The sequence below is a fragment of the Oreochromis niloticus genome, linkage group LG2 (assembly GCF_001858045.2).
Source record: "Oreochromis niloticus isolate F11D_XX linkage group LG2, O_niloticus_UMD_NMBU, whole genome shotgun sequence".
Classification (NCBI taxonomy): Eukaryota; Metazoa; Chordata; class Actinopteri; order Cichliformes; family Cichlidae; genus Oreochromis; species Oreochromis niloticus.
The window spans coordinates 30,048,611-30,074,667 of NC_031966.2; the positions used below are offsets into that span (position 1 = coordinate 30,048,611).

Sequence of the window (26,057 nt, forward strand, 5' to 3'; positions counted from 1 at the left end):
GCATCGATTTTGAACTGTCTGCCTAAAATGACAGTCTCCTTTGGAGTCTCCGAGACAAAAGTCCTATAATGTTTCTGTTGGCAAAAGTACTCAGGCTTAATCGACTAGGCAAAAAGGACATTTACCTGCCAGTACAAAGTCTGAACACGATATGGAGCAGGGGGGAAAAAATAAACTAATTGGCTGCATGAACCTTTCAATGTGCCAAAGGATTTAGAGATAGAAGTGCGACATGTTGGAACGCATATGCAGCAATACTGACTATACATTTCTCCTCTTACCTTTATCTCTGACTTCCGTCTCTTTGTCTTTTTCTGAATCTTCATATACTTGGAAATCATATTGTCTCCGAGAAGACTAATTCCCTGAATGAGTGGAAGAGTTGAGGTTTGGCATAAGGGTGGCTATTTTTCACACAGTTAAATCAGATATCCTAGCAAGTCTGACACAAGTAATAAAACAAGACTTTATGGCCCATGTGAATGCAACCTCTTTAAAATCAGTTATGCAAATTTTGACAGGTTGACCTCGTACACTTTGTCATTTGTGCCAAGATGTTAAGTTCCACCTGATCTGTTTCTGAAAGTGTGTCTTTTCCATCTTCTTTTTCCCCCCTTCTTGTTCTTCTTGTTTTTGTGTTTAGTGTAAATGAGTGTCATGCTGCCTTTATTTCAGGGTAAATAAAGGCCCGAGGGTGACAATGATCAAAGAGTTTAGATCTTTTTAAATACCAAAAATCAACAAAAGAACAAATGAAAACAACCAAGACAATAGGCATCGCTTTTAATGTTTTTTTAATTATCATTGGTAGATGGATTTTTAAAATTTTCACGAATCTATTATACATGTATACTTTAATAAATTCCAAGTGCTTAAATACAAAATGTAAGTTATCTTGTTATATGGCTGTGCTGGTAAGAACTACTTTGTCAAGATATATAAATCCAATTTCTTGGATAGATCTGACTTTACAAAGTTACATTAAAGTTGCACATTCAGTTTACAAAAGTTTTGTAATAAGTATTATTTCTTTATTAGATGTTATATTTTTTCTCCAAAATGTATACAACACTTAAATATTTACATGTTTTTGTTTTATTTATTGATGTACAAATAAAAAGCTTATTCTTGGCACTTTGATTTAATTAGTTCTCGTTTATTGTTAGGACTGTTCTCATTTGGTATACAGTTTTGACAGTATTAAAATTCATCGGGTAATAACAAATGAACATGATGTAAACTGGATTGAGCCGCTGTGTTTCATTTAGTTGGTAATTCATGCATCAGCATCTTTACTGCTGTTTTACAGTTGATCCCCTTTCCCCTAATGAAGCTGCTTGCATCCAGTCAGCAGTATGTGTGCACAGATGGTGTGATAGAGAATGATTTTAGTGTTTAGAGTAGGGAAGAGGGACAGCATGGGAATGTGGATTTTCACCGTTTAGGAGAATCAGTTAACTATCCATCACACAAAGATCAGGTTACACCGACATGCAGGTTCCACAGTACTGGTCATCGCTTTTCAGACAGGACTATTTTTTTTTTTGTCACGAAGTGCTTATCATTTTATTTTTCTGTCTTTTTTTTGGTCAGTGTTTGTGATTGCCTATGGGTAGTTTAGTGACTGGGAAAGTGTAATTTATTTATCTCAAAATAAATAAATAAATAAATAAATGAATAATAAGGAAAATGCAGCTGTAACTCAAACCTTTTATTCATATCAAAATGCAACAAATATAGTACACACCATACATTGCAAATCCATTTTACACAATAAAAGTTGTACTGACAAACCAACAGCTCACATGTATAAAATTACACAACACATAAACATATTTACAAACTGCAATTACTGTTAAGACTGTAGGTCAATGAGATGCTTTTGTTTTAGCACTATAAAAAAAAAAACATGGCATACATTCTCATTTTTACTTGTTTTTTACTTTACAGCAATAACTACACATGCTTTGTAGACAACAGAATAATTTACCTACTCTAAATATGCTGAGCATTGTAATGGTGATACCATCGGAGAATCATAGATAGCAGTGGAATAGCCTGATGTCAGCACGTCAGATCTAGGAGCGGTTTCAGGGAGTGACAACTGTAGTCCGCTGCAGCTGACTAAGCTGTTCCTGTGGGAATTAAAGACTTTTTACGAAGCTTTCGCACGCTTTGGTGATCTCAACTGTCTCAGTCAGCGCAAACACACTTTGTGTTTGTGTATTTTCTACAACGGACCCTCTCTTAGAAAAAAATAACCAGACGGATTTCCCATCAAGAGTCTCTTCAAACACCTTCTCCCCCATCAATGTCTTACTAAACCTCTGTGCCCTCACGATGATAGATGACACCTGTAGAACTCAGTGTAGGATAAAAATGACTGTTGGAGCCATTGTACTGATTGAGAATGGGGCTAGTGTAACCTAGCGAGGAGTGGCTGGGTGAAGAGGAGAGTGCAGGTGGAGCTGGAACTTGTGGTACCCACTCTGAACCACTGGAGTTGGCCGAGTAGGTACTAAAGCTTCCTGGCTGCGTGGGTCTATGTGGCCCATCTATAGGAACGTTCATCTGCAGCGGCCTGCTCAACCCACTACCTCCCACCTCATTTGTTCCCCCAGTGGAGACTCCAGACATTTCAGATAAGAAGCTGCTCAGGCACGGCCCGGGACCTGACAGTGAAGGTGAGGGAATCCTGTCCGCTGCGGGCGACATGTTTAGGCCGGGGTTGCTGGAGTGTTTAGGGCTGGCCCTCTCGCTGTCACCTGATTCTGGAGGCCCTGAACTGCCATCTCCACTGGACAGAGAATCAGACTTTCTCTTTCTTTTGCGACGGAAGTTTCCATTGTCGAACATCTTTTCACAGTTTGGGTCAAGTGTCCAGTAGTTGCCCTTACCTAAATTATCAGGGAGGAAAATAAGACTTTTAGAATGGAAGAGACGTAAATAGATTCCATTAAAGTAATTCAAAACACAACCATAACCATGCAAAATGCAAAAATTACATACCTGGGTCATCCTCATCTCTTGGCACTTTTTTGAAGCAGTCATTAAGGGACAGGTTGTGTCTGATAGAGTTCTGCCAGCCCGCTTTGCTCTTGTTGTAGAAAGGGAAATTATCAGCGACGTACTGATAAATTTGACTCAGCGTCAGTCTCTTGTCTGGTGCTCCATGGATAGCCATGGCGATGAGAGCAGAGTAGGAGTAAGGGGGGCGAACCAGCTTCATCAAGTCTTCTTGTGAAGGGAGGGAGAACCAGCTCAGTTCCCCTCCTGGACCGCCAGCACCAGGTGGACCCAGGTAAGGCCTCTGCATGCCATAGTGCTGAGGAACAAACGGAGGGCCGGGATTACCTGGCGGGCCGGTGGTAGCCAGGTACGGCGATGTGTTGATCCCAGAGCTGTTAAACCATAGGTAAGGGTTTGAAGAGGAGCTGGTGTAGTCACTTATCTCATAGGTGGTAGGAGTAGTGCGCTGAGGACTTGGCAGTGAAGGAGGAGGATAGTAACAGTCGCCGTACATGCTGAGTTCAGGGGGCTCCTGGCCGAGGCTCGGAAACTGTGGGCCACATCGAGGAGGAGACTGACTCTGGGCCTCAAATGAAGACATCGTCAAGTTTCTTCTCACTTCTCTGTCTCTTCTTAATTCTTTGCCTTTGATGTGTTTTCTTCTCAAGACTTCTCAGACTCTTTCTCTCCACTCCAAAAGTCCTGCTCTGCACTCTTGTCTTTGTCCTTGCTTGTATGTCAAGATGTCACCTGGCACACCTTTATCTTTTCCTCTGGAAACGCCCCCTCTATTTTGATTGGCTGTTTCTTCAGGTGAGCTCATTTTTTTTCCTGTTGTCAGCTAGTTAACTACTTGAGTGGAAAAATAATTTTCCACTCAGGGTGTTTGTCCACCATTTGTCATGTTTTTTGGATATTACAAGGATACTATTAAGTTTAACCTATGACAGACAATTTTGTTAACACCCTGGTTTATGATTTCTTTATAATCTTTACAAACAATTCATGTTAAACACATAAAAGTAGACTACTTGATTAACCGATCTCATTCAAAAATCCTTAAGAAGTAGCCTTAAGGAAACAGTATATTGTTCATGAACAAAACAATATATTACATCAATACATACTGTTAGATAACAAACAGGAAAAGTACTCACTTAATACTTCCCTTCAGCAGTAATGAGGAAAATGGGCTGTAAGCAGATTCAGTTTATATAACTCTAAGGGGACTATATTACCTCCTTGAAATATTATTGGATTCAGCAATGGAAGCCTGTATTACTGTTTCCTTAAGGCTAATACAGTCACCTACACTCTATTCGCATGATAGCAGGTTTTGTTACAATAGGTTTATTCAATTCATGTGTTAAAATAGTGCATTACTGTGTAGGATATTAAAACCTCATCACGGTTCAAAGTGAGCGTTTGTGACGTGACAATGCGCATGTTTATTTTTGCTTTCTTACATTAGCGCGAGACCCTTATTTTCCAAAGCAGCCGACAAACTTTCTAAAGGTAAGTTTATAAGTTTTGAACATTACCTTCAGACTCCGGCGAGTAAACTCAAGTTTACTAGCCTGCCTCGACAAACGTTACAACATCTTAGTTTTATAAGTCTACTTTGCTAACTTTTTTTCTACCCTAACATCACCTTGCTAACAGTAACAGGCTCGTTCCTAGCGTTAGCTAACGTTAGCTATTTTCATGAGGAGTTTGAAAAGGGGCATGTGATTAAAAAATAAAATAAAAAAAAATACGTGTGCAATCAGGATGGCCGATTCGTCCGCTCGCTCCGAGCTTCCACGCATCAGCGACGACGACAAGTTGGAGATGAACAAGGAATTGGAGAGGATGATTGAAGACGTTGAGAGTATGTCAGGTATGAGACGTTAACTGTATTGTGGCATATTTACCTCTCTGTCACAGAGAGCTCAGATAGCTTGGGCGTGAAGCTGACGTAACTAAATTAAATGTCTGAAACATGCAATGTCACTCTCTTCTTATCTGTCTGCCCGCAGCGCACCTGACCTGGATGGCCTATGATATGGTGGCACTGCGGACTAGTCCGGAGCTGGGAGCCTCTATGCAAAAGCTGAAGGAAGCTTATCTCAAATGTAGAGCTGCTGTCTGCGGAGACCCTGACCAGGAGTCACAGATTGACAAATATGCTGAGACTGCTGTCACAACACTTTCTCAGATGTGATGCTTCTTATAAGAGTTTTGAGTTCACAAGTACCCACTAGAATTAACCTGTTTTAACTTTTAAATGTTAACATTGAAATTCCAGCAGATCTGTTTGTTTTTAGTAGCTGGAGGTGGGCATTCATGCCTTGTTTAGTCCTGACTACTTGCACTAAAACTGTATTTTGATGGTTAATTATTCATTTGAATGGACTGTAATATTTGTTTTTTGACGATTAAACTGTCCTGGTCTGTGTAATTTTTTTTACAAAGATTTTAAATTAATTAAAAAAATTTAATGAAAATTGAAATAAGAATGTGTTCTGTCATTTTTTTCTTTGTTTTTTGGAGCCCTATCCTAAATGTAAACAGTAAAATATGTGTTTTAATTGTACTGTTATGGATGACTTTTAGCTGAAATACAAGATTGCCATTCATGATTGTCTGTCACATTTAATTTACCTTGTTTATGCTGATAGGTGACTAATTGTTTTTTGTGTGTATGAACCTCATTTTCAGATGGAGAACACAAAGAAGGTTGGAGAAGAAGCTACCTCTAACACCTGCATTGACCTGGTAAACATAATGAGAGAGCTAGATTCCCTTTCAAGGGCCTTGGATCGTCTGGCACGTATGTTTGACTCCCTTACTTAGTACTTCAAAAATGTCAGAAAGCATCCATTTTTGCCACTGACGTGGAGTTGCTGATCAATTTGCAAATATGCAAAGCAGATGATGAAACTCCTCTCCCAGATGTGAAATGTGATAACTACAAGGGCATTATGGGCTGGCCCAGCCTTGCTTGCCGGTGTCAGTGGTGCAGATCTGCGTGATACTACATGATGTCTGTCAAACTGTGATCTGCTGATTGGTAGATAGGAGTAACTGAAGGGTTTTACACATGGTTGTCCATCAGGGTCTTTGATGTGAGGCATGTAGCTACCTTTTTTTTTTGCCATGGGGGACAGCTTTGTGCAACTGTCAGATCAGTGTGACTTTCTTATCTGCTCACTTAAATATCTAAAAGCCTGGACCCGAATATGTATATATATATATATATATCTATGATCTAAAATTATGTCTTGATATAGTACATTTTTGCAATGAATTAAGTTATCCCCAACAACAAATCATACAAGGTGTACTCAACTTAATGTAAAAGTGTTTTAGGTATAATATTTTTGGACGCTTAAGTGGAAAATATTGTTTCACTTCTAAATAAATGCAAAGCCTCGATTAATGTTCATTATGTATTTCTTTAATTGTAAAATAGTCACACCAATAGTTGTTATCTTTTCACCAAGCTTATTGCTGATGGTCTTGTAGCCCATTCCAGCCTTGTGCAAATCTCCAGTATTGTCCCTGATGTCCTCTGATAGTTCTTTGGCCTCGCCCATTTTGGTGGAAGAAATTAATTCTGTAGACAGGTGTGCTTCATATACATAATGAGTTGAGATCAGGAGTATCTATAATTGTTTGACTGATTAAGTGTCACATGGGGACAACCTGAGTTCTGGCTGGATTGTATGCAGGGGTAATTTTACATATACATATCTCACTCAGTTTTTGGTCTAAATCTTTTGACTTACTTGAGCTACCTTGCTAAGTCCTGATGTACTAAATAAAGGAAAAATGTTTCCATCAGCACACCTCTCAAATTCAACTAATTTGGCTTGCATTACATTGCTTTGTAAATGTGGGACACATAAACGTATGTTGCTGTCAGTCACACTGAAAGAGTAGTGCTGTTTGAAATAGCAAGACAAACGAGAAAGCAAGCTAATATGTCAGTGCATCTTTTGTATTTTGTTTTTAAATTCAGACTGTGTGTTTTTAAAGTGTAATAATATTTGAGAGAACTGACACAGCTGTGAAACAAGATATTTGCTTTCTGCTGGCAGTGCGAACCCATCAGAGACAATGTGATCTGATTGTTTGTGTTGGCCACCCTGACAAGTTGGCGTCTCTAAAAATCCAAGAGGCAGTGAAGCAGCAGTCCTCAGAGGTGTGAATAAAGGAGGTAATGCTGTGCTCATTTGTGTACAAACTGTGACCCATGTTAAAAAAAAAAACCTCTGTGTTTACTAAAAATACAAGTGAGAGCAGCACAAAGATGAATTACATAACAATGACCTTTGAGAGTGAAAATTGTGACATTTGCTTTACATGTTCTTAAAAAGATTTTGAATAGGCCACGCATGCATGCATGCACACAGATTAGCATATATGAGCACAGAGAAAGGTGCGAACACGCACATTAAGCTTGTCGTCAGTGCTGGTCAATGTCCCGTAGGGTGCAGCAGACAACTCTGGGGATGCTCTTCATGACTCTGGTCTGTGGCATCAATGAGCTGCAGTGGGGTGTGTGTGTGATGGGTAATCAGCTCCTTCACCCCAGGGAAACTCTGAAGCACAAACAGCACACACAAAAAATGACAGGGACCTAATGACGCAGTGCAGCACAACTTAGCATCACACATTCCCCGAGGCGTGCCGCAAGATGTGAACTTATCAGTTTACTTTAAGCGAGCATGTTGATTTTTTTTTTTTGTAACATTACGCTGTCATTGCTTCCAGTTTACCTTGGTGTTTTTGAGGCCACTGCCGAGAGTGTAGCCGTTGCCTTGGTGACGGATCTTAATGTTGTAAACCTTGTCTTGATACAGCAGCATCAGGGTGAAGGGGTGCTCGACTGAGGCTTTAGAGCTGTCCCTCACCACAAAGGCACCATCCTTAAAGATACATATATGTAAATACACAAACCCATACATTCACATTATGCATCCAGTAACATTTCAGATGTGTGTGTGTGTGTTTATCTGTCTGCTTTAGAACAAGAAGGTGCAACATCTAACCTTGTTGACCTCCCGAAGAGCAGCTTCAGCTTGGTGTCTTGTCAACTTTCCTCCATACCAGCTGGAATCCAAGCCCTGAGCGCACCATGATAGAACAGTCAGTGTAAGTGTGGCGCTATCAAAGACAGTTTCAGTTAGTCAGGCTAGTTAATAAAAGGCAGTTTCTTGAGCTCTCATAGCAGATATAAGGATCTCTGTTGTTCTTTCTCTTTGTACAGCATTGTGATCTGCTGTTTCCTTTCAGAAAGTGCTCATGATCTATAATAAAACCTTAATTGGACCATTGGGTTTTCTCACATTTATATACATAACTTTACACACTTTAAAATTTATTTATTTTTTAACCTTTTTTAGTCTTGGTGTCGAATTGTATTCTTCAGTAGATTGTGTCACTATTGAAGGTTCTGGAATTAATTTACTTGGCCTGAAAGAGGAGAGATTCAACAAACACAATTATTAAATAGTTACACTGAATTAAAGTGAAGGGCTTTTATGCTCATAAATTGTTCAGGCTGTTCTACCTATTGGACACATCAGTAGGCACAGGCACCTTTGGATGATGAAATTTGCTGATAGTATCCTTTACAGCACTGCCCTCTTGTGGACATTGTTGATGGTGTGAAATAGAAAGGGTAAACATTGAGACAACAGCGTAACACTTTTGCAGGACACCTGCTATAACTATTCCAGCATGTTGTAGGCTGCATACTTATTTTTGGAATGTCTTTCTGGGATGATCCAGGCTTCTTGCTCCGGTCTATGTGCACACTGGCAGGCACTTGTAAATTAAAAAAAAAAAGGAAATCTTTCAATGAAGTTGGCGTACAACACTCATAACTGGTAAATTCAGCTTGTTGATTCAACACATTTTTGTTACCTGCTGGTTTTAACGGTCTTTGGAGGATGTGATCCCCCCTTGGGGTTGATGGCAGTGGAGGTTTGGAGGTTCTTTGAGAGAGTGCTGGATCAGGAAGAGGCTCTGTGCACATGTTATCATACATGCAGGACACATTAATGCCAGTTCTGGTTTCAAAGCATACTAGGTAAAGGAGGAGCAGGAGAATTAGCTACTTCCAAAAAATATAATAAATAAATCAAATAGTCAGACCTCAGAAGAAATTGAAAAGTGTAGGTAGGCATAAAATGCTGCATAAAATTCTCATCACAGAAACCTGTCGCAGAGCTACATTTTCAGTGCTACAGCCTCAAAAAAAAGCTGCATAATAATGTTAGCAAACCACAAATTTGAAGCCATTCCTCTTCTTACCGGTGAGTCACACTAGTCAAAGCAAATGTCACTGATTGGCGCCACAGTCTTGAGTCAGCCTGGGGGTAAAGTGTCTATTTTGTTTGGCTTGAAATTAGTCTTTGTTTTTGTCAGTCTTGTCTCAGATTAATCTCTGAGCAAAAATAAGGCTGCTCTACCCATACAGACAAGTCTAATATAGTCTAGTATCTCTGTGAAAGTGTCCCCAATTCATATAGGCACTGAGATGCTTTCATATATAACTGCATTTCTTTATACAGTATTATTCTGAATTGCTGTCCTTTACCTCTTTGACAGTCTGGAGGTTTTGGCCCTCGGGGGGGTCTTGGAGGCTTCGCTGGGTCTCCAGCGGCAGGCTGCTTGTACTTTGCTTCACTTGTCTTGTCCTGTCCTGGTTGTTGCTCAACTACACTGCAGTTGTAATTCTCTGCTTCATGTTCTGGACCCTCATAGATTGGATCATCGCTCTCATTGTCCTTACCGCAGCCCGGACATGTGATGCAAGCAGAGCGCATGAGTGCAACTCATGACAAAAGCAACTTTTTAAAAGTTTTCACATGACGTATTAGGTGGGTAATTAAGCTGATACAATCAACACTCAATAGCCACTTTGTTAGGTACATATGTACAACTGCTTGTTAAAACTCAGGTAATCACGTTACAGCAATGCATTTAGGCATGCAGACATTTTGAAGGCCACCTGCTGAATGTGGCATGATTGTTCGCGACTTGTCTGAGTAGTTCAGAAACTGATGAACCTTTGGGATTTTCCCTCACAACCGTGTAAAGGATTTACAGAAAATGGTCAGGAAAAGAGAAAATATGCAGTAAGTGGAATGTCAGAGTTCAGAGGAGGGTGCCTTTTCTGTTTAGAGCTGATAGAATGGTAACTGTAACTCAGCAGTAATTCGATACAACCAAGTTATGCAGAAGAGCATCCCTGAACACACAGCACATTGAAGCGGTGGGCTGCAGGAGAAGAAGACGACTCCTGTCAACTAAGAACAGGAAACTGAGGCAACAGTTCAGACAGGGTCATCAAAGTCGGGCAGTAGAAGATTGGAAAAACATCTCGTCGAGTTTGGCTGCTGCACCACGTCACAACGCTCAGATCCTCTCAAACTCAACCGTTAGAATCAGAACCAACAACTGCAAAATGCCATCATGGACTAAAATCTGAGGAATTTTTCCAGCACTTTGATAAATCTATGCCACAAATATTAAAGTGATTCTGAAAGCAAAAGGGGGTCCAACGAGCAAGCAAGGTGTGCCTAATGAAGTGGCTAGTATATTTACTTACAAACTCATCAGATTCCCAAACGTCTTCTTCTTGTACAAATACTGTAGTGAAATAAATTGTAAAAAGAGGACTGTCAAGCCTTACAAAAGATGGTAGCACAATGTTACAGACACAGTTGAACTGACCTTTATCTTGTTTCGGATACTTCAGTGGTTTTGATCTGGACCAAAAAAAACAGACAGGTTTAGCTTTGATGTTCGGTGAGCAACTGTTTTAGAGTCAGCTGAAGATATAAATAGTGTATGTAGTTTACACTCTTACTTGTGACTAGAAGCCTTCTTGTGCTCTTCTTTGTTGATTTCAGTTTTTATCTTAGTAATTATTCTATAAAGGTGCAGCATAGAGACATCAGTATCACTATATTATTTATTGATTTAGGGTCCAAAATACTCAATACAAAAAAAAAAAAAACATACAACCAAACAATATGATGAACCTTTTAATGTCTTCAGAGATATTAACTGATGGGTAATTTGTCAGTATAAGAAATACACTTTCAGTCAGACTTACGGGACAAAGAGGCAGGGGAACATTTGCAGGTCACACTCTGTCATATTCTACATGACATGGAAAGTTAGAAAGCCAGATTTATTGTGATTTCAGAATAATAAAAAATGAAAGGAGTTACACACACACACACACATACTTACCATAAACTGTGCTCCATCTATGCTGCTCTTTGTCACTACTCTGTCACAGCCTGACAGTTTAAGCTGAGAAGAGAGTGAGCACTTTTAAACCATGCAAGTTTTCTTGTATGTTTGGTGTTTTCCTTAAATTAGCGTGAAGCACTACTTTTTAGATAAGGTGTTACTAACTAAAACAAGGCGTGAATGAAAAAGCAGGAAATATATATTTTTCTTGGATAAAATCTGAGCTTTTGTTTTTGCTAATTATGCAGTCCTGCTCATCAGATGTTCTTAAATAATGTTAATCAAGAGACTACAGTAACTGGAAGGTATAAACATCTCTACTTTCACCTTCAAACCACAGTTTTAATACTCACCTTCCGCATGTAGTCCGCTAGAGTTTGGGGATTCCATCCCATCACCTCTGCTTTAGAGGGGATGTTAGAAAAATTCATTCTTGTCTGTCGTGAATGATAACTTGCACTTGAAAACACAATGACTTTACTTGCCAGCCATCATCTTACTCGTCACTGTGAAATGATCAGTCTAAAATTACCCCTGCTTAAGCACACTTTAAGCATGCATGTGTTTTTTTTTACCCTCTCACCTATTGTGTAAGAGAATAAAAGGCTTCTGTGGTCAGAAAGCTATGAATAGAGCATGCATGCACTGCAAATGGTCGATCTCTAAACACAGAGGCTGTTGATTTCATGTCTAACACATGGTTAAGTCTGCTCAAACTCAAACTATATATATGTATATGTACATACACATATATATATGTATATGTATGTATGTGTATATATATATATGTATATGTATGTATGTATATATATATATGTATTTGTAAGCTTTTATTACCATTTGTGTTCGGTCTTTTTTTCCCACCTGCAGTTTGTGTGAGACCTCTTGGTATCTCACACCCTGGTGATAGAGGAGGGCAGCAGTGAGAAGGGGTGATCAATCACGCTCAGACCCCCCTGAGCCACTCTGGGACAATACACGAGTTCCCCTGGGGGGTCCTTGTGGCAGAACCCCCTACCTGTGTTTTCTTCTTTTGTCCTGAATTGGAAACATACCCTTGTGACATGTAACTGCCACCAAATGTGGTATAAATAATAAAAAGAAAGTGATGAACCACTTTTGTCTAAGTGATAGATCAATGTAAGTTCTTCCTTAAAAAAAGATTCCTTTACTGAGTCTAAAATGTTTGAAATGCTAAAATCAAAAAACTGCTGCAAGATAAATAAATGCAACTGAGTGGGTAAAAAAAAAAAAAAAGTCAAATGCAGCGTCTGCTCAGGGGCATCTCACTTGTAGAGTGGATCCAAGCACAGCTGAGCATCATATGGGAACAATATGGCACCAGTAATGTATTCACTAGAGAGCAGAGATAAAGCATGAGGGCCTCCAGTGGGGCAAAACCTTCATTAATGCACAGCAGGACAGCATGGGAAATACGGGACATCCCTAGAGGGGAAACAGACAAATGGGAAGTGTGGGAGGGAGCGTTTCGGGTCGGTGAGAGTGTTACTTGTTTGCTTCTGCAGCCAGGGATTTAACTTGATGTTATGCTTCTCTGACCCTTGGTTGTGTTAGAACCCAATGTTGTCCCAAAACAGTACATCAGCTAACAGTAGTCTGTTTATTTGTAGAGTTGTGTAACTGTTTGCCACAGTGTTCGTGTTTAGATTTAATATGACATGCCTAATTTCACATTGCAAACATGGGTTAAAACTGAATACGGTAAGTGGAATGCATTTGCTATTTTGCCCCAGGTCTCGGGGGCTTTACGATGTAGAGACACCAGATAGTCTGATAATTCATGCCAGAATTTCTCACTTATCTCTGTGTTTTTATTGGTGCAACAGTAACTGGTCTGTAAAGATAGTGAAACAGACCTGTCACCAGACCCATAACTGTTAACATTCCCTCCCCCTCTGCCTTCCCCTCCAGCCATGGACCCCCTGAAGAAGGTAATATCCATGCCATCACTCATTTAGTGGAATCAGTGGCAGATTTATGACACATCCAGCTGAGAGGCAAGGTTTTGGAGATATAGGGGGTACAGGAGAGAAGGAAGTAAATGAATGGCTCCTTTAAACACTGACAAGCCAGTGTGGAGAGATAGATCTAATACTAATACCTAATTACTTGAAAATGATAAGATTAGAAATCATCTTGCTTTTCAGGAAAAAAGTGAGTCATGCTTTTATATAAGTGTCTGATTGCATATACAAGATCCATGTAACAGCGAATAAACACCAGGCTTTAGCTTTAATGTGTTGAGATACATTTGCATTCCATTTGGAATGTGACAAAGACTAGCGTGGGCATTGATGTCGCCGATTACCAAACCAAACACCCTGTAACTTGAATGGTGGAAGCGCTTCCCTAATTTGTCTTTCAAAGGCTCTTTGCTCTCTGAATAAAAATCAATCCACATTGACATCAAAGTGGTGGTGGATAAACGCTGGATCGACACCTCGGTGTGGTGTAAGCTGCACGATGTTATCCCTGGAATCCCCCTTTTAAAATGTATGCAGTTGATTCTTATTATGCGCGTGCGCGGTGTCAGAAACTCTGGTGGCCCTCTTCTAGAGCAAAACTGAAATTGTAGATAAAAATGTTTAGAAGTTCTTTTTTTAAATTTTTATTTTAATTACAGAATTCTTAATAAATAGACAGTGGGATATTATACACGAAAATGGGGAAAGTGCAAACAGACAAATCCATAAACAAATCCAGTCGTTTTCATTTGGGTCCACGATCTCTTCGTCTTCCATCCCCACCGTCCTTCCTGGCGCACACGTGTTTGACTGTAACGTGGGCGCAGTCCTCGCAGTGCACCTTACAGCACCAGTGGAATTTGCAGTTACAGCTACTCATCACCTCCGTGCGCTTTTCTTCCACTCTCAGGCCGCATTCGTGACACAGCCTGCGGCAGCTCCTTCTTTCCCCTTGCGTCAAGCCCTGTCCGTGCAGCAGACACTCCCTGCCCTCCGTGCCGTGCGCCCCCAAGCTGGCGTTCTTTCTGCAGTAGTCTGGAGAGTCTTGTAGGTAGATGAGCTCTGACTGAGCGATGCTGCCGAGCGCGTCCGTGATGGCACCTTGGATGTCCGCGCTGTTACCGGTATTCATGCGCTTTTGGTCGATGTCCAGTTTTTCAGCGTGACTGTACTTGATCCTCAAGTAATTGCCCACGGCTCTGAAATCGGACAGCTGTGTCCAGCAGGTTTTGACACTGCAGCTCTCAGACATTCCGTGGCATCTGCAGATACGCGTCATTGTGTCTTTTACGGCCTGTTGGAAACAAGGTTCTGTTAACGGCTGCTGATGCCTTAGAGCTGAGTGATGAAGGATTAGTATAGAGCTGCGTGTCGTTTGAGAAGAACTCACCAGTCGGCCAGCCGCGTTGTTGTGGAGGTTGACAGCAGCCCTAGAGTCCTGACCCGTCTCTTCCGCATCCACGTACTCTTTGGAAATCCTCTCTCCAAACTCCACGTTAGCACTGCAGCCGCCCCACAACCATCCGCGACCGCCTGCACGACACAGATTTGAATATTTAAAGATTATTAATTAAGAACTGGGATTTTGACAAATGGCGCGGTAACTCGTACGATTACTCACCAAGCTTTCCGTTCTTTGGACCATCGCAGCCACAGTTTTCGAGTTCACCAAGACTGCAGTTCCTGGTCAGAGTGTACATGACCCCTGCTGAACTGATAGCATGAACGAAAGCCGTTTCTCTGGTGGCTGAATGAGAGGAAACATACAAGGTCTACTGCCACAGCCTCTTATAGGAAAATACATAACCAGCATTCATTAATAACGTACGTGTTGGATTGTTTTTATTATAATTCCGTGATATTTAGGGCCATACTGCAAAGGTACAAAGAAAAATAAAGTGGTATAAAGGTCAACATGTCCAAAGGTCATCAACTAAATCAGCATCAAAAACATGAAAAATAGATACAGATCCACATCCAGGGGTGTGCATGTGCATATTCAAGCACGGGTAAAAGAGTATTTTAAAGACAGATCTGGCCAGGGGGGTAGCAGAGATTGCAACAAGTGTAACAATAGTTCTATAAAGATATTTTAATTGATTTAATTAAAACATAAAAAAACATATAGAAATACTGGAAATTACTTTTTGCCAGAAAAATCTGGCAAAAACCAATCATTTGTTTGGAAATGCCGAATAAAACTTGAGGCCAGAAAAACAATAACTACCTCGTTTCAGTCCTTTAAGCTGGGTTGCGCTGTCGGGGCAGTTCCATCGATCCCAGGCAAACTGGCGTTTGCACTCCTCGACTCCAATCTGTGTGCCCACCTGCACGCTCTTTGCGTAGGTGAGATAGTCCTGCAGAAGAGGCAGTGGCAGTGACAGTCTCTCCTTTATTTTGTTTTTATTACATTTGAAATATGAAACATTTGAAAAATGTTGCCACAATAAAAGCAATCAAATAGAGGTAGATATATATACCTTTGACCCCGTCATCAGAAAATTGCTTGCGACCCTGAGAACAACAATAATAATAATGATAATAATAAAAGTCATATAATTCTGTCTTGAGTTCACTTATTTTAAAGTATGCATGCAACTAGTGTATACATGTCTTACCAAGCGTATCCAGGATTGATTCTACACGAAACAAACAGCAGCCAAAAAATTGATTGCGCCATCTTCATCTGTCCCGTTATCGTTATCCCGCTTATAGAGATGTAAGTATTTTGACCCCGTGTGCTGCAGCTTTGTCCTTTACTTGATTGAGGACCAAATAAGTCTTGTTCTTTGTCTTGGAGACCCGAGAAAGCTGATTGGGTGACTGGTTCAGGAGACGCCTATTCGCACTTCAAAGGTTGGCATTAGGAAGTAATTTATTTACTTCCCAAAGACTGTATGACACCAAGGCATCCGCATATAAGAGTGAAAGACTCAGAATTTTACCACCGACAAACTAGGAGGCAGTGACGTGTATTGTATAAAAATATTTATTATTTTAAATAATTATTAGGTAGACTTTTAAATATTAAACCAATTTCAGTAGTCACACTTTATAAACAGCGAACAAACATCCTCGGAACTCCCAACACTGGGACTGTTGCTCCAATGCTTGGAGATTTTGGTCCACAAGACGACATTTGACCTATACACAATCCATTCAAGACTAAAGGGGGGAAAGGTGCTTTAAATGACTTCAGCTAAAATTTTAAATAACATTCTCATGATGCAGAATAAATTCTGATGTAGCTCGTAAATATAAAACTGATTAATATGATGAAAATCATATTTATCGAATAATGTGAAGAGCTCAATTTTTGCAAGAGATCCCCGTCACTGTTGATGCGCACTGTTCCTGCCTTTTTTGTTCTTTTTCTTCCCACTTTTGTGCGCACAAAAATATTTTGCTACAACTCGCTTGCATTTTTCACACTTGACTGTGCAACACCAGTGAAATTTGCAGTTGCAGCTGGTGAAAACCTCTGTGCGCTTCTTCACCACTTTCAGGCCGCATTCATTGCACAATCTGCGGCAGCTATTTTTCTCCCACTGGGACATGTTCTTGTCCTCCTTAAAGCACTCCCGTCCCTCTGTACCGTGGAGTCCGAGGGTCTGGTTCTTGACGCAGTAATTTGGAGAACTCTCCAGGTAAATGAGTTCCGTTGTAGCGACGCTCAAAAAAGTGTGCGTGACTGCGTCTCGGTTGTCAGCGCTGTTCCCTGCTCTCGCCGCTTTCTTGTCCATTTCCAGTTCCTTTGCATGTTTGTACTTCATCTTCAAGTAGTTACCCACTTCTCTGAAATCGGCCATCTGCATCCAACAGGTTTGGATGGTGCAGCTTCCAGATACTCCGTGACATTTGCAGGCTTTCCTCATGGTTGCTTTGATTGCCTGCGAGAGAAGAAAAGTTTTACCAAAAAATAAACACAAAGCCAAACAAAAACAACGATCTCGTTTTTCATTTACTAAGCTGTGTCAGAACACTAGTGACATAAAACAAACGTCAATAATAGTAAGATCAAATCTTACCAGTCTGCCTGCCTCGTTGTTATGCAAGTTGACCGCTGCGCGCGAGTCATGCCCATCTTCCAGCGCATCCACAAACTGTTTTGAGATCTTCTCCCCAAAAGCCACATTGTCACTGCATCCTCCCCAAATCCACCCTGCACCGCCTGAGACAAAATAGCACATGACGTTATTTCGCTGCAGGAATACAAGCCAATTTCAGATCGCTTCCTGTAACCGTGGATAGAATGCTATGGAATACATGTTTACCTGGCTGTCCAATTTTGGAGTCATCGCAGCCGCAGTTGTCAAAGTCCCCAGCTGTACAGTTCTTAGTGAGCGTGTACATCACTCCGGCAGCGCTGATGGCATGGACGAAAGAAGTTTCCCTTGTGGCTAAAATAAATAACAAAGAAAGAAATCCGGGTTGTTTTACTTGGATATCCAGTTTGGCACGATTAATGCGTAACTGATGAGTTCTAGTGCTGTGCGTGAAAGGCACTTTACGCACAGGCGCATCAAGATTGCTGTCAAGAACGACCACACGGCCACACTAATTTTGGTTGCCATAGATATGATCCAAAAAGAGTTCTTACCACTCCGCAGGCCGTTATGTGGGGACAAGGAACGCGTGTTCTCTGGACAGTTCCACTTCTCCAAAGCGAATTGGCGTTTACACTCTCGTATCCCACTCTGTGCGCCCACTTGCACACTGCTGGCATAGGTCAGATAGGCCTTGAATGAGAAGGAAAGGAAGTTATGAATATTAATGTCAGTGCTAAATACATAGAATTTGGCTGGAAGGAACAGCTTTTACGCAGCACTCATTCTTAAAATCTTAAAATCATTTACCTTAGGTCCAGTCATCAAGAAATTATTCATGGTCCTGTAGAGGGGAAAAAAAAGATAGTCATGTTAAACCTGTAAGTTATTGTGCCAATTGCAAACCCATAGAAACTATAACATTTAAAACTTTCTTCCCGAGAGAAAAAAAAGCATACCAAGCAGACGACAGCTGAAAAACACAGCACAGGAACAGAACCAAGACTGTAGAGAAATTCATTGGTTGCATAGCGTGTGTATTCCAAGCAGAGGCCAGTGTGACGTATTCCAGATGTGAGCGCCAAGAAAAGAAGGAGGCGACTGAAGTTTGTTGCCCTACTCGGCGCTCATGATATTTATATGGTCGTGCCCCCTTTGACAGACAGATTTGTCCAGCAAGTAACATTTTACTGTGAAATGCGTCAACGACATTGGCTGGGGCTTCCCATGGACAAATAGGAACTGTCGGTGCATAAGTGCACTTCAAAGAAGCAACGCAGACGAATTCACCTGTTGTTCCCAGGCTCTGATGGTAATTATTAATACAAAGTATATGCATGGATTTAAAGTATATGTATATGTGTCAGTATATGTTAGTCCATATGAGCACTACGTATAGAGTAATTAAAACCGTCTTCTAATAATTCCCCGGACTTGGAGATATTTGAGAATAAAAGTATTATTTTAGACTAATAGAAGATCATAATTCACACAAAAGTAATCTCTGTATGGGTTCATTGTGATGATTATTGTTGATGTCCACAAATGTGCACACAAATAGAAGATAGCTTAGCTAAAAGATAATATAAATAAAATCACTGGAACTCTGTTCTGAATGCTGAATCGCGAGGCTTGTTGTGTAGCTGAAACATTTGGGAGATGGCACCAGTATCCCACGGGGACTCAGAGTACTACAAAGCCTTACAGCTTTTCAGGAGTGACAGTATATAGTCATGTAAATACCGCCTCACACATCGGCGAAATTGGCACCGTTGTGATAATAGGATAATAGATGTTTCCCTGGGAAACAACTTGGTGCGAAAACAGTCTGGAATTTACACGAGTAAAGACACATAAGACACGTAAGGGCTGTGACAATTAAAATGTAGCATTGCAAGGTCATTTTATTACATAATATGTTTAGTTTGACTTTTGACCAAATATTTTTTTAAAAAACTGTAAGTTGTATGTAGGCTTAAGTATTGGATGATCCTTTCAGGCTGATCACGTTTAATCCCGTTGATTCGCTTTCTCGCTTTAGCCCACATAATCATGTCCCTCATCAAGGGATCATCACCACCAGTTTCTGTCTTTTCATACTTTTACTTGCGACTTGGTCAGCGGACTTGTCAGATCCCCTTTAAGCCACTCAAAATCCCTTAAAACAACAATTCACTCAGCCTGCACAAAAAGCGGAGAGGTGTAGGTGTCGATAATCCCCACTAATTAGATATCAGCTAAGGTCGTGACTGAAACCTACAGCTCCCCTCCCCACCCCCGGTCTGACTTACTCTCAAAAAGTTGAGAATAGTAGAGAACAATTAAAGGCAATAGGGACCCTTTAACGTATTAATGGGTTTACTGATAGAAACAATCAATCTGGGCGTGTCTACATGACGACTTAAGTATCGAAACTGTCAGGACTACAGATCAGGACAAAACACCTGGCTTACCGGGTGACATTTTAAAGGAATATTGCAGAGGGCACATAGGAGATAGTTTTTTACCCCCCACCTTCCACACACACACACACACACACACGCACACACACGCACACACACGCACACACACACACACACACACACACACACACACGTACCTTTTTAAATAATTGGCTGTGGTGAAGTGAATAGTGAAGTGAATATGCATTAGTAAAACTGAGCTAACATAAATTTCGGACACACGAGACCAGTGAGCGTTGGTGAATGGTTTGCAGTGTGAAGTACGAGAAATGGGTCTATCAAAGCTCGGGAGGTGACAGGTTTGACAGGCGGAGGCAGGGTGGCAGGAGCAACACCCGCAGGCGGAGATTTGGGGTTATAAATCACTGATATTGAGTTTAGGGTGAGTTTAGAGTGGTCATTCTTGCTGTCACCGTAATGTTTACTAAATAATTCTGAACATCAATCTAGAAGTCAAAACATAGCTGTAACCAGTGCCTTTACAAGAATATTGGGAATATTTGGAATGAAATTATTTTTCACAGCATACTCAGTTTTATGGTTTTTTTTCGTCCGATGCAGGTGATGCAATCAAATCTAACAATTTGCATAATTATGATTAAGGAACTGACCTCACAGCCCATTGTTCCTTCAGTGGGCTGGTTTCAGTCATTATGCAAATGTACTGTTTATAAGGTTTGGGGAAACCTGCAGTCAGCTGAGACTGAAGAAGTCACTTGGATAAGTGACGAAACGTTTCTCCCACAAAACGCTACGTCCAGATGAACAGATTCAACTTTTGGAGAAATCTAACAATACAAATCATTACGTGCTATTGTAAAGGTCAACATCCCCCCCCCCCCCCCCCCCCCCCATTTCCATTTAGCGCTATTTCTGTGAGCTGCTCCATTTAACTTTAATATTTAAAATGAAACAATCATTGCAACAGGACAAAAAGCTGTCAGTTAAAACAATACATACATATACTACGACTGTGGATGCATTGACAAAACTGTCAGCTTTGTTGACTGACTTTTTCTGCAATTTTAGTTGATTCACCGAGCTCAGCAGCAGACGTCAGGCGTTTAAGAGTCTATAAATATGTGAAAATGCTGATGTCTTTTATAGAATCATGGTTTGGAAGTCCTAACTTGTGGGTGATGGTCAGAATAGGGATGATCTTTGCATACAGGAGTATGGCTGTTTCGCTGTATCAATGCGTCACACTCCTGTGTGCATCATCAAGTGGCAACAAACCTTCATAGCAGGGTTTTCTAACTGAGGCATGTCCCAAACAGCAGTCCCAGAGCATAACTGCAATTCAATAAAGTTGAAATGAAGCTGCAGATCTCATTATTGCAGGGAATTCTGACGTTGATGATCAGACCTGTGTTTAACATTGCTAAGAAATGTTTGTAGGGGTTGTCTTCTGTCTCCTGTAAAAATCTTACACTCGTAATTCACTTCATTTTGAAGTTATTTAGTTTGTGGTCGTTTTCACACTGAAACCGCAGTGCTTGATTAGATCATCCCTCTGTACACTGTTACAAGTGGAAGCTGAGAGTGAACATCAGCTTTCTGATATTTTTTGACCATGTGGAGACACATTTTTATCTCCACATGGTCAAAAAAATATTTTTTAATTTATTAGTGACTATTTCTTCAAATGTAGTCTACAGTTTGTATTTTTTTTATTTTATATTTTTGTTACTTCTCACTTAATTTCCCAAATCCTTCAAATGGAGTCAGTAAGCGCTTTCAGGAAAACTAGTTTCTTTTAGCCACTGGTACTAACATTCACTTAAATCTGGCGCTTATCTTTTAAAGTAACAATTAATTATATTCTATTCTAGAGCCAAGATTGACAGATTTGTATTGGTTTAGTCCGACTAACACCATAAAACCTAAAGCTGTTCTATTTAATACATGAGGCTGAACCCCTGAATAGTTAGCACCCGTTTTCTTTAAAAAAGGCTAAATGGATTATTGTTATGATTATTATAATTGTTTGTTATTGAAGACAAATTATTTTGTGTATCAGTCACGTAATAGCAAATAAGACAGGGTAGCCTGAAATGTTAGCCATTGTGATAAACAAATAGGAATAATTTCTAATTCAGAATTATTCTGAATAGTTTCTCAATTACTATATTTCTATTTTCAATATTGTTTTGTGTGTGTGATTAATTTATTATTTAATTTATTAGTTCATGTTTAACATTTCAAGAGTCAGCATAAGGGCATAAACAGGCTTGAGGCCTCCACACCACCAGGGGAGTCTCACGCTCATTAAATGTCACACAAAACATTTCATCCGTGGAATATCAATTTTGATCATATAAAACAAAAACAAAAATGAGCCTTTAAGTAAGTTGAGCTTGGTTTATATTGTATGTAAACCAAAGGCATTATGGTTAGCAGCCTACCTTTAGCTTACTAGTCAGTTATAACAGCCCAGAGAACATGTGTGGTCTTTGTGTTTGGATTATGTTCCTAAATAACGATGATCATTTTAAAAAGTATGTCCTTAATATTTGACTACCATTGTCCCATTATGAAAGAGGCCTTTTGTTCTATAGACCAGCCTTATTTTGGAGTATTTGCTGTTACATTCCAGCATTGTTACACCTCAGTTAGCTTGACGTTTTAATTTTTTAAACCTGCTTTTACTGCTTGATTAAGATATTTCCTCAGAAGCTCTGCTGAAATATTTCGGAACATAAAAAATAACATCTGCCTATGGTGCTTTCCAGCGCACTATAAGCCACGATAATGGTTTTGTTAGACGTTCAAAGCACCAAAAATCAAGCATGGACCATATATTGTTAACGCTGGCGCTTCTGTGGGGGATGGCTTCGAAATCAAATTGTGCTTAAGGCCCCATGAAAGCTTGGGCTGAATAGCCCTGATTAGCCACTAGAGCTATGTCTTGTGATCCCAAACCTTATGCTGGTTTATTGTAATCACATTAACATTAGCACTCTAATATTCATTAGTAGGTAAAATGTACACCAGTACTATATTACAATTTTTTTTTGTATATTTTAATGTGTGAGTCATTTGTTTTATTTCTTTGCCTCATAAATACAGTGTGTGTCCGTGTTTGTGATTGTCTTCATTTGCACAAATGTAAAAACGAGACATCAAGATGCACAGGACTGACTGGTTCCATGTCTTCATTTTTATTTCATAAATAAAAGTAAAAAGTTGATTAAGAAAACATCCCACATGATTTAACTTCAATTACTCCCATGTCCATAACCAACTCCCCACCAGCCCTATAGCCTGGATGCCTGCCTGTCTCTCTGTGCTACATCACTACACCACTTCCCAGTTTGGCAACATTGGAGACATGTTAGCTATACGCCAACAGCACAAGACAGGCACCCAGGCTGGAGTTTTCATATTGGTTACAGAGGCCCCCTTGTGAGGATGCCATATACCCTTACAGCACCCTAGGGAGCTTAAGAGCACCCATTTCTGAAGACAATGAAAGAGATTCAAATACTGTGATAATCAAAAGAAAGTGCTTTTTGTTGCCGCATCTCAGCTTCTTTTCTTCGTGTGCTTGAATCAAGGTGTGGCATCGCCTTTCCTCTCTTGCTCAATGGCTAGAAAAGAAGAGAGAGAAACACAACCGTTGGTAGGCTCTTGTTCAGTAAACGTGTGAGAGGATGCTGCTTTTTGATTTTGCTGTGTATAAACTGTGTGATGACATTGCAGCTGTTTGCTTCAGTGCTCCCGCTGGCTGACAATGCGGTCTCTCGATAGCACAGGAAGTGATGATGAGGAGCTACTGACAGTAACAAATGATTGCAGACGACGAAGCCTTTGCGGCTTCAACAGTGATCAGAAACACACGGTTCACAACGAGCACTCACTCTCTTTGGTGGGCAGAGGGTTTTTCTCTTTTGTCTCCGTCTTCTTCAGCTTCGTCTTGTCGAAACGAGCGATCTCGGTCATGTCAGGCTTGTCAGACATTTTGGCTGGCAAAGGTGAGAAAGATACCTGAGCACACACATTTGACCTTTCCTGTCAAGCCTTAAATTGATAATGCAGCATAATGTGATCAAAATCATTGTAGCAATCTGAAAGTTCATCATAGGAGCCATTAAATCTGTAAAAGCTTTGTCTAGCCTTTAGCATAAGCTTTGCAATCGACTGTACATAAAGGGAGTGGCTACTACATGTGCTGCTCAGACTACATCCACATGGATGAACATGGGTGGTGGCTGCCTCCCACACAGCTTCACATTGGCTTCTCAAAAATGTAGATGTAGTCAGCATGTGCTTGCTTTCACCCAGCTGTATTTTCTTTCCTTTGTCCCTGATTTTACCTCTCTAAGGCTAAAGTCTTTGTTCTCTCCCTCTGCATCATCTCTCTCTCTTTCTCTCTCTCTCACCCTACTGCATCCACCCCTGCAGCCTTGTGGATATAGGCAATGCTCCACAGGCTCCACTGCAGTCTTATTCCTATGCTAGCCTCAGGTCTGACTAATCTGCCTTTCACAGTCTAGCCCAGTCATGCCTGTCTGAACTGCTGCTCTGTCAGAGTCTTCTGTGGAGATATGACAAGCCCACAAGCCTGCAGCAAGTCATTTGCAAACCAAGCAACAGCAAAATTCTCCTCACTAGTGTGAATTTGAATGGGGCCTAGGAAAATCACTTTGACAAAGGAATAGATATGCTTGGCACACATCCAGAATTTTTAAGGCGCACTGAGTCATTTCTTTATCGCGACATGTATATACACTAAGCTTAGCATTAATATTAATTGCAGCAGTGATATTCTCACCATTTCCGATTCATTGTTAAATCAAATAACCCAAATAATTTGCAATATTGTATCTTTATCACTATGACCATCAGTGTCCTCAACATCCCTTTTTCTACATCATTTTCTCTGCTGCCATTGCCCATCCAGCCACACCCCAATCCTTTGTCTGAGTCCTGGTAAAAAATGAGAACCAAAGAGAAACACAGAAATGAAGAGCATACCAAGAGATGAATCTTTCTTACCGACGTTCCACGAAGCAGTGGGCTAAAATCCACCGGCGGAGAGAGTAGGGAGGGACAGCGATAGAGAGATGGAGAGAGGAGAGCGGCAAGGAAGCTGAGTGAATCTGCCGGTGTGTGCACGCCTGCCTGCATCCAGGGTGTGGGTATAAGAGAGAGGGAGGGGAAGAGAGAGAGGTGGTGGTGGTGGTGAGAGAATGACTGAGAGCTTGGTCAGCCTCCCTTCATGTCATCAATATTAATGTTCTCAAGGGGAAAAGAGTAAAAGGAAAGCAAACACTAACATGAAACAGCTGTTTTGTGTAGATCATCTAAAATTAAAATGATTAATTATTCATCTAATACAATGTGTGTGTTATAGATTGCCTTAAACCCTGTTTTGCTGAGTAAGCCGGAGACACAGTGCACGAGATGCTAAAAAGGGGAGTCGAGCTGCTTCTATTGCTAAACACGACGGCATTTAATGAATGTGTATAGTGTATTTCACTGAAAAATGATATATGTTATCACTGTACTTATTTGTTTTTTTCATTTGTCACTATAGTAAATAATAAGTATATCATTATATCAAAGTTCACTAAGTAATAGCAGTTTATTTTTACTGAGACATGCCATGGACTAATGCCACATTCCACAAAGTATCACAGGGTGTCTTTGCTGTACATGGTCTAAGCATCTGCAGTGGTGAATAAATAAACTGTTACACAACCTGTGCATGTTCTCTCAGTGCCGGTGTAATAGTGTGAGGAAAGTACATGTTACCATTAGCAGTCACATCTAACTTTGATATACTTCTCCCCATAACCCACTAAAACCACCAAAACAGGAAGTAACAGGAAAGAGATCACATACAGTTATTAAAACACCCAGTACTTATAACAGTAACACCTAGTATTTCCTGTTTTAGAAAGATGTGAAACCGTACCATGGAACTGTATACACTAATGTACAATGTACTAATGTAATGTACACTAATGTAACTTATACTGACAGTATATCAGCAGCACTTAAAGAATTAAAAACAAACAAACAAAACAAAACAATGGAAATTTGCATTTGTCAAAATAAAAGTCGCTACTCTTCTGGACAGACAATAGCCTGTTTATATCATAGCACAAAAAAATTCTATATTTATTCTCTCTATATATTCAAATATTTAATGGGGGGGGGTTATGTTCTTTAATTAAAAAAGTTTTTGCACTTAAAAAAATACTTGAGTTTGGGGTTTAGTGGGTTTAGATTTTCTTCTTTGGTGTTTAGTTTATTAACAAACTAGACTGTGCTGCATCATTTTTGTGGTTTAT

General features: G+C 40.3%; 6 protein-coding genes and 1 long non-coding RNA gene across 10 annotated transcripts; 2 read left to right on the forward strand and 5 right to left on the reverse strand.

The window, feature by feature from the left end:
* Positions 1-1,696: 1,696 nt before the first annotated feature.
* Positions 1,697-3,755, reverse strand: foxi3b (forkhead box I3b). Its single transcript, XM_003445833.5, has 2 exons — positions 3,010-3,755; positions 1,697-2,897 (listed from the first exon to the last, which is right to left on the reverse strand). Exons 1-2 carry the CDS (start codon positions 3,608-3,610, stop codon positions 2,320-2,322), a joined length of 1,179 nt encoding a protein of 392 aa, XP_003445881.1. The 5' UTR covers positions 3,611-3,755; the 3' UTR covers positions 1,697-2,319.
* On the forward strand, positions 3,727-12,375 carry LOC106098276 (uncharacterized). Its single transcript, XR_003213650.1, has 5 exons — positions 3,727-3,822; positions 5,710-5,821; positions 7,092-7,210; positions 8,023-8,148; positions 12,136-12,375. It is a non-coding gene; the product is annotated as an uncharacterized LOC106098276 (long non-coding RNA).
* On the forward strand, positions 4,278-5,258 carry syce3 (synaptonemal complex central element protein 3). Its single transcript, XM_003445834.5, has 3 exons — positions 4,278-4,524; positions 4,779-4,888; positions 5,028-5,258. The coding sequence occupies exons 2-3, from the start codon at positions 4,780-4,782 to the stop codon at positions 5,210-5,212; spliced, it is 294 nt and encodes a 97-aa protein (XP_003445882.1). The 5' UTR covers positions 4,278-4,524; position 4,779; the 3' UTR covers positions 5,213-5,258.
* lcp2b (lymphocyte cytosolic protein 2b) lies at positions 7,219-11,804 on the reverse strand. The gene is made up of 14 exons (XM_005468005.4): positions 11,619-11,804; positions 11,263-11,325; positions 11,123-11,169; positions 10,874-10,936; positions 10,738-10,772; positions 10,613-10,653; positions 9,599-9,788; positions 8,923-9,024; positions 8,755-8,823; positions 8,567-8,642; positions 8,391-8,469; positions 8,046-8,120; positions 7,773-7,922; positions 7,219-7,595 (listed from the first exon to the last, which is right to left on the reverse strand). Exons 1-14 carry the CDS (start codon positions 11,694-11,696, stop codon positions 7,470-7,472), a joined length of 1,194 nt encoding a protein of 397 aa, XP_005468062.1. The 5' UTR covers positions 11,697-11,804; the 3' UTR covers positions 7,219-7,469.
* Positions 12,376-13,929: 1,554 nt separating the features above from the next.
* On the reverse strand, positions 13,930-16,074 carry LOC100705148 (protein Wnt-8). The gene is made up of 6 exons (XM_005468007.3): positions 15,869-16,074; positions 15,731-15,764; positions 15,478-15,607; positions 14,872-14,997; positions 14,641-14,783; positions 13,930-14,544 (listed from the first exon to the last, which is right to left on the reverse strand). Exons 1-6 carry the CDS (start codon positions 15,934-15,936, stop codon positions 13,996-13,998), a joined length of 1,050 nt encoding a protein of 349 aa, XP_005468064.3. The 5' UTR covers positions 15,937-16,074; the 3' UTR covers positions 13,930-13,995.
* Positions 16,075-16,259: 185 nt separating this feature from the next.
* On the reverse strand, positions 16,260-20,594 carry LOC100704879 (protein Wnt-8a). Of its 2 annotated transcripts, XM_005468006.4 has the most exons (6): positions 18,256-20,594; positions 18,107-18,140; positions 17,851-17,989; positions 17,525-17,650; positions 17,279-17,421; positions 16,260-17,140 (listed from the first exon to the last, which is right to left on the reverse strand). In XM_005468006.4, the coding sequence occupies exons 1-6, from the start codon at positions 18,633-18,635 to the stop codon at positions 16,583-16,585; spliced, it is 1,380 nt and encodes a 459-aa protein (XP_005468063.2). In that variant the 5' UTR covers positions 18,636-20,594; the 3' UTR covers positions 16,260-16,582. The 2 variants fall into 2 exon arrangements, with proteins under 2 accessions (XP_005468063.2, XP_025753605.1); XM_025897820.1 differs by having other exon boundaries at positions 16,265-17,140; positions 18,107-20,594.
* A 2,302-nt stretch (positions 20,595-22,896) lies between these two features.
* Positions 22,897-24,911, reverse strand: tmsb2 (thymosin beta 2). Of its 3 annotated transcripts, none has more exons than XM_013271774.2 (3): positions 24,757-24,911; positions 23,619-23,745; positions 22,897-23,348 (listed from the first exon to the last, which is right to left on the reverse strand). In XM_013271774.2, exons 1-3 carry the CDS (start codon positions 24,886-24,888, stop codon positions 23,311-23,313), a joined length of 297 nt encoding a protein of 98 aa, XP_013127228.1. In that variant the 5' UTR covers positions 24,889-24,911; the 3' UTR covers positions 22,897-23,310. The 3 variants fall into 3 exon arrangements, with proteins under 3 accessions (XP_013127228.1, XP_003445879.1, XP_003445880.1); XM_003445831.5 differs by having other exon boundaries at positions 23,619-23,723; positions 24,757-24,894; XM_003445832.5 differs by having other exon boundaries at positions 23,619-23,723; positions 24,736-24,873.
* Positions 24,912-26,057: the final 1,146 nt, after the last annotated feature.

Coding starts and splice junctions, on each gene's coding strand:
- foxi3b (XM_003445833.5), bottom strand. CDS start 3,610: ATGTCTTCATTTGAGGCCCAGAGTCAGTCTCCTCCTCGATGTGGCCCA. Junction 2,898..3,009: donor AAGAGATGAGGATGACCCAG/GTATGTAATTTT, acceptor CTGATAATTTAG/GTAAGGGCAACTACTGGACA.
- syce3 (XM_003445834.5), top strand. CDS start 4,780: ATGGCCGATTCGTCCGCTCGCTCCGAGCTTCCACGCATCAGCGACGAC. Junction 4,889..5,027: donor AGACGTTGAGAGTATGTCAG/GTATGAGACGTT, acceptor GTCTGCCCGCAG/CGCACCTGACCTGGATGGCC.
- lcp2b (XM_005468005.4), bottom strand. CDS start 11,696: ATGAATTTTTCTAACATCCCCTCTAAAGCAGAGGTGATGGGATGGAAT. Junction 9,025..9,598: donor ACCTCCAGACTGTCAAAGAG/GTAAAGGACAGC, acceptor ACATGTGCACAG/AGCCTCTTCCTGATCCAGCA. Junction 8,824..8,922: donor AAGACCGTTAAAACCAGCAG/GTAACAAAAATG, acceptor TTAATTTACAAG/TGCCTGCCAGTGTGCACATA.
- LOC100705148 (XM_005468007.3), bottom strand. CDS start 15,936: ATGAAGATGGCGCAATCAATTTTTTGGCTGCTGTTTGTTTCGTGTAGA. Junction 14,784..14,871: donor TCCAAAGAACGGAAAGCTTG/GTGAGTAATCGT, acceptor TGTGTCGTGCAG/GCGGTCGCGGATGGTTGTGG. Junction 14,545..14,640: donor ACAACGCGGCTGGCCGACTG/GTGAGTTCTTCT, acceptor TGTTTCCAACAG/GCCGTAAAAGACACAATGAC.
- LOC100704879 (XM_005468006.4), bottom strand. CDS start 18,635: ATGCATATACTTTGTATTAATAATTACCATCAGAGCCTGGGAACAACA. Junction 18,141..18,255: donor TTTCAGCTGTCGTCTGCTTG/GTATGCTTTTTT, acceptor TCCCCTCTACAG/GACCATGAATAATTTCTTGA. Junction 17,651..17,850: donor ACATAACGGCCTGCGGAGTG/GTAAGAACTCTT, acceptor TATTTATTTTAG/CCACAAGGGAAACTTCTTTC.
- tmsb2 (XM_013271774.2), bottom strand. CDS start 24,888: ATGCAGGCAGGCGTGCACACACCGGCAGATTCACTCAGCTTCCTTGCC. Junction 23,746..24,756: donor CACTGCTTCGTGGAACGTCG/GTAAGAAAGATT, acceptor GTGTGTGCTCAG/GTATCTTTCTCACCTTTGCC. Junction 23,349..23,618: donor CCCTCTGCCCACCAAAGAGA/GTGAGTGCTCGT, acceptor CTTCTTTTCTAG/CCATTGAGCAAGAGAGGAAA.